Genomic DNA, 6,262 nt, shown 5'->3' on the forward strand with positions numbered 1-6,262 from the left:
TGTAAGTTTACTATTCCTAACTCTTAATTTCTTTAATATATATATATATATATATATATATATATATATATATATATATATATATATATATATATATATATATATTAATTATATTAAACATGGTTTATATAAAAAAACAACGACATGTCTATCTTAAGAAATCAAACAAATCATTAAAAAAATTAAATAAATAGAGGTAGGCATGGTTTAGAAACATAAAAAAAAAGACAAGTAGAGGCTTATTTTCTCAAGGGGTAAAGTAGAACTGAAAAGAAAATATATATATATATATATATATATATATATATATATATATATATATATATATATATATATATATATATATATATATATATATATATATATATATATATATATATATATATACACGATTTTCAGTTTAATTATTTTAAAAACTAAATTGGTGTTTAGATTAGTGTGTGATGTGTTTTACATCGGTGTGTAAAAAAAAGATGATGTTATTTGTGCCCCATATTTTTATAATTCCATCATTCTAATAATTGTTTTTTAGGTGATCCATTAATTTCCTCACAACTTTTGGTTTTTTCAACCAATGCATATATAGAAAAATTTTATGTTCTTTTTTTTTTGTTTTTTTTTTGGACGGCAAATATATATTATATAAAACACCAACCCTAACAAGGTGTTAGTGGAAGGATAAAGAAAACAAAAGACAGAGTTCAATTACAAACAATTTAACGGGGATCTAATCCAATCACCCCAATTAATACTACACCAGCCATATCTATGTTTTACCCACATAAATGTCATAGACTTAATCGAATCGACAACCTTAATCGGATCAGCAATATCGCCATTGAAGATTCTATCATTCCTGGCACGCCAAATAGCCCACAAAGCACCATAGAGGATCGAGAACAAAGCCTTCTTCTTGCGATTGGAACCCATCTTCAGTCTGACACCCTCATCAATAATTCCTCGAACAGAGTTGGCGTTTATCTTCCCAATGCCGCATCACTTCTCCAGATTCCTCCATACATGATCCGCAAACGGGCAGTCCACTAGGAGATGGTCGGAAGTTTCTAACCTCGAGATACATGCACTACACCATTGGGAGTCTACCTTAACATTCCTGCGGCTAAGGGCCAACAAAGTTGGGACCCAACCTAGCTCGCCAAGCGAAACATAGAACTTTCATTGGCATCCACTTAAACCATGAAAATTCACCATCGCATATTAGGTGTGGGGATCTATCTATTCTCTTTCTCATCATAGCTACACAGTAATTCTCTTTACAAAAATCAGATTCCCAGGTATCGCCGGTTGGTGATTTTCTAATAACATCATGAACTAGAATGTTTACTTTTCTAAGTTCATTTTTGCATCTGACAATATTATTCCAAACTCTAGAGATATTTTTTGAAGCATCAATATTTTCATTCAGACTCCCCATGTAATGAATACCGTTTATAACGCAAGACCATAATGAATTAGGAGACGTTTTGAGCTTCCACCACCATTTAGATAATAAAGAAATGTTAAGAGCTTTTATGGAACCAATACCGAGACCCCAAACTTCACGTGGTGCTATTAATCTCTTCCATGCCACCCAATTGATCTTTTGGGACTCAACGTCTCCCCCCCAAATAAAGTTCATCCGAATCCTTTCCAAGATTTCTAGAATACTTGATTTTATGTTCTTAATAGGAATTTTTTTAGACACCATCCTGTTTTATCCTACTACACATCACTCTAATACTATGTTGACCTATGACTTCTTTATTTACGAATTTCCGCTGTAATCAAATTTAAAGTTTCAAGAACCTGTCATGTTTTTTTTGTTTGTTTTTTTTAGTGTAGATTGATGTGTCAATAGGATAAATAAATAAGTAACCAATAGGCAATAAATAATACCAAAAAAAAATACTCAAAATTTTTTTTAGTGTAGAATTGTGTGTCCATAGGATCAATAAATAGGTAACCAATGGGCAATAAATAATACTAAAAAAAAATTAACCAAAAAAAAAGGAGTCTATTTTAGACACCAATCTACAATATAAACTTATATTAATAGGCTACTTTTTAGATAAATGATGATAATTATTATCATATAATTACTATATTGACATTACTACTAATCATTGCATTGTTTTTTGAAAAAGTAATTTTCTTTCTTTTTCTTTTATATATATATATATATATATATATATATATATATATATATATATATATATATATATATATATATATATATATATATATATATATATATAGAGTAAAAAAAGGAAAAAAAATAAAGGGTCTTAAAGTTGCATATGACATGTATTGTTAAAGTATTGTCTCAAAAAAATATATATAGCATTAGACTTATTTTTTAAGTTATTATTTCACATAATTGCCTATTTTAAAAAAGGTTAAATATTGAAAATTGTGTACTCCCATTTACTCATGCTTATTTTTTGTTCGTTTTTTTTTTTCTTTTATGACTACTTTGAATTTTTAAGATAGACACCTTATTTTCTATTTTATATTTTAAGATAGACACCTCGTCTCTTTTGTTTATTATTGTTTTTATGATTTTTTGCATAAAGAAAAAAAATAAATAACTCGTAGGGTTCTTTTTTTATTCTTTTTTTCTTTTATGATTTCTTTGTTAAATCATGCATACTAAATTTTAATTTTTAAATTATTATACAAATATGAATTTATAGTCATTATCATCGTTTTAATTTTAATAGGTTATTTTTTATATCAAAAAACTAAACATATATAAAAGTAATTATCATTATAATTTAAAGGTTTGAAACCATATAAAAGTTTAATCACAATTATGTGAAATTAAGTTTTTGTTTATATCTTTTTATTTTTGTCTCAAAAAAGGGGCCCTACTGTGGTTTAACAAAGAAATCATAAAAGAAAAAAAGAGAGAAAAAGAACCTATAAGTTATTTTATTTTTTTCTTTAGATAAAAAATCATACAAAAATAAATAAATAAAAGAGACGAGGTGTCTTAAAAAAAATCAAAGAAATCATAAAAGAAAAATAATTAACAAAAAAGAGGTGTGAGTAAATACGAGTACACAATTTTCAATATTTAACTTTTTTTTTTAAACGGATCCATGGTCAAAATAGACTATTATTAAAAATAGGTTAGAAGTTAGATAAAAAAAACTGTTTGTAAAATAGGTAACCAATGGGCAATAATCGGCATTCAAACCCCTCTTTCCGTTGGTGCATGCATCTATATTAACGCCAATTAATGCTTTGTGAAAATATAATTATAGTTCGGTTAAAGTGCCAATGGTGCGTAAAATTTGCTCTTTTCAAGAACTTGTTCTTGTCATGTTGCAAGATAATTGTTGGGATTTTAAGCTAGAAATATTGTTTTTACTTTTGCTGTCTATAATTTGAATAACAACCAATGAGTACATTCAAATATAATAACCTCCTCACCCATGTGTATAACATGTGAACCTCTCATCAATATAATGCAGCGTAAGTGGCACATGGAAATTACCGAAACAAAGATAAATTTATTCTGTTAATTGTATGACTGTGACATGTCCTTAACATGTGAACCCTTCATCATCATGGTAGAGTAAATGTGTGGAAGGTGGTTAAGAAATAAGAATTTGTTGGCTAGCGACCAGCAGAAATTTAAACCCAGTGCATGTCCATTTGCTGGGACCCACCGCTATTAGCAACCACTCAACCACATTTGGACTTCTATAAATCAAGCCATTCTCGACATAACCAAAGAAAATTAAGGAAGAAGAGCAAGAAGAATGGAGAAGCAGGAATGGGGTTTCAAGGAGAACCATGAGCTTCATGCTGCTGCATCTTTCACGATCAGAAACATCCTCGAAGCCATCATGGGCAACATTGATGAAACCGCAACTGGGAAACCAATGATTCATCTCGGACATGGTGATCCTTCGGTGTATCCATGCTTCAAACCATCTCCTGTATTAGAAGAAGCCTTAGTTCAATCAATTCAGTCCACTCAGTTCAATGGTTACCCTGCTGGTGTTGGAATTATTCCTGCAAGAAGGTTTGTTGCCTTAGTATTATCTGTATTTCCAGATTTTGATTTTAAGCATCATTATTAACGACACAATAATTATGATGGGTTGCTTATATTTTGTTCATTAATTTAACAGGGCTATTGCTGAGTATCTAACGAGAGACCTTCCCTACGAATTAACAGCTGATGATGTTTTCCTAACGGCTGGAGCAAATCATGCTATCGAAGTCGTACTAACATTTCTTTCACGTCCGGGTGCTAATATACTTTTTCCTCGGCCTAATTACCCAATTTATGAAGCTCGGGCAAGATTTAGTCCACTTGAGGTTCGCCATTTTGATCTCCTCCCTGAGAAAGGATGGGAAGTTGATCTTGATGGTGTCAAAGCATTGGCAGATGAAAATACGGTGGCTATTGTCCTCATCAACCCTGGAAATCCCTGTGGAAATGTTTTCACAATCGACCATATGCGAAAGGTGTGGTTATTTCTTTTAGTTTCATTTCTCCGACATATCCACCCATTGAATAATGCTATTCCTATTACAAATACGGTTGAATATTATGATAGATGTTATGTGGTACGTAACGTATAGATTCTTGTTTTTGTTTGTTCGGAAATTATAGATTGCGGAATTAGCAAGAGAACTTCGGATTTTGGTGATAGCCGATGAAGTTTATGCGCATCAAGTTTTTGGACAAAAGCCTTTCATCCCCATGGGAGTATTTGGAGATATCGCACCAGTTGTGACGCTTGGGTCATTATCAAAACGATGGATCATTCCTGGTTGGCGTTTTGGATGGATAGCAATTACTGATCCTAATGGCATTCTTCGCAAAACTGGGGTTTTAATTTTCTCTATTTCTTGTTCTTTTTCTATGGCTTTTTGAACTTCGCTAACATTTATATGTATTTTTCAAGAAGTACAAATCACATTTTTCTCGTATCTAACATTTGTAATCATGTCAGCTTGCTGAAACCATAAAGAGTACTCTTGTGATAGCAGCAGATCCGCCAACGGTGATTCAGGTCCGTAGTTGAAGAATTAATATTCTTGATCAATGACTCGTTTCAATTACATTGAATATTTAAAACGTATGTAGGGAGCTATTCCTTATATCATGAAGAACACGCCAGACTCTTTCTTCTTGAATATCAACAAAATACTAAAGGGGGCTTCGGATATGTTCTATGAGAGGCTTAAAGAGATACCCTTCGTTGCATGCCCACACAAACCCGAGGGATCAATGTTTGCGATGGTAGAGATATTTATTAATAAAGTTAATGTTCGTTAAATACAATTTGCATGTTAAAATTTGACTGAATTTGTTGTACAGGTGAAGTTGAAACTAGAAGCTTTTGCTGACGTTGCTGATGATACAGACTTCTGTATGAAGTTGGCTAAAGAGGAATCCATGATCCTTTTTCCAGGTGAAAGAGAACCTTCATTAGCATAAACAATGGTCACTTGTCTATATTGCTATAATTTTAGTTTTAAGTTTTAATGTTATATCTGTGTAGGGTATGCTGTCGGTATGAAAAACTGGGTTCGAGTGAGTTTTGCTGCCGAGCCAAATGTGCTTCAAGATGCAATTGTGAGGCTGAAAGCGTTTTGTTTGAGACATGCAAAACAGCAGTGATAAAATATGTGACAATGGAAAATTGTCTTGAAGTTTTTGCATTCCGAGTCTTTTAGGCTCACTTTTTTTGCAATTTGAGGAATAATACCTCCTTTCTGAGGAACAAGTTTGTTTTAATTTGCGAAGTCATGCTCCAGTGCTCCACAATTGTAGAACTGATCCTGGGTTGTTATTCAGTCTCAAGTTAGCATTCAGTAAACTCTTTGATAAAATCAATTCTCAAAATTTAGCATTCATAAACTCTTTGATTAATTTTCTTTCTTTTATTATATCTATAAAACAAAAGAATACTCATATTCCTCTAATTAAAAACCTTTCCATAGAAAACCTTTGGAACAAAAACTGTGGCCAAAAGATAAAAGAGTACCATCTGTCTTGCACGAAGGAAATAAAGTGTCTTATTTTAAACGAATGACAAAAGAGTACACAATGATCAAAGAAGTATTCAAATGAGATAAGTACACTTTGTGTCTACATGAAAACTCTATATGACAAAACCCTTTAAAAAAAGATAAAAAAGTACACATATTTGTGGGGATGTTCCACCTCACATGTACTCAATAGGGATGTTCCCCCTCACACAAACATTGGTTGGGATGTTCCCACATCATCCCCTTC

At 31.6% G+C, this 6,262-nt stretch overlaps 1 protein-coding gene across 1 annotated transcript; it reads left to right on the forward strand.

The window, feature by feature from the left end:
* Nucleotides 1-3,730: 3,730 nt before the first annotated feature.
* Nucleotides 3,731-5,884, forward strand: LOC111906715 (nicotianamine aminotransferase 1). Its single transcript, XM_023902487.3, has 7 exons — nucleotides 3,731-4,033; nucleotides 4,143-4,482; nucleotides 4,631-4,849; nucleotides 4,974-5,033; nucleotides 5,108-5,263; nucleotides 5,342-5,435; nucleotides 5,526-5,884. The coding sequence occupies exons 1-7, from the start codon at nucleotides 3,768-3,770 to the stop codon at nucleotides 5,642-5,644; spliced, it is 1,254 nt and encodes a 417-aa protein (XP_023758255.1). The 5' UTR covers nucleotides 3,731-3,767; the 3' UTR covers nucleotides 5,645-5,884.
* The last annotated feature ends 378 nt before the right edge of the window (nucleotides 5,885-6,262 follow it).

Source organism: Lactuca sativa, chromosome 8, assembly GCF_002870075.4.
Source record: "Lactuca sativa cultivar Salinas chromosome 8, Lsat_Salinas_v11, whole genome shotgun sequence".
In the NCBI taxonomy this organism is placed as follows: domain Eukaryota; kingdom Viridiplantae; phylum Streptophyta; class Magnoliopsida; order Asterales; family Asteraceae; genus Lactuca; species Lactuca sativa.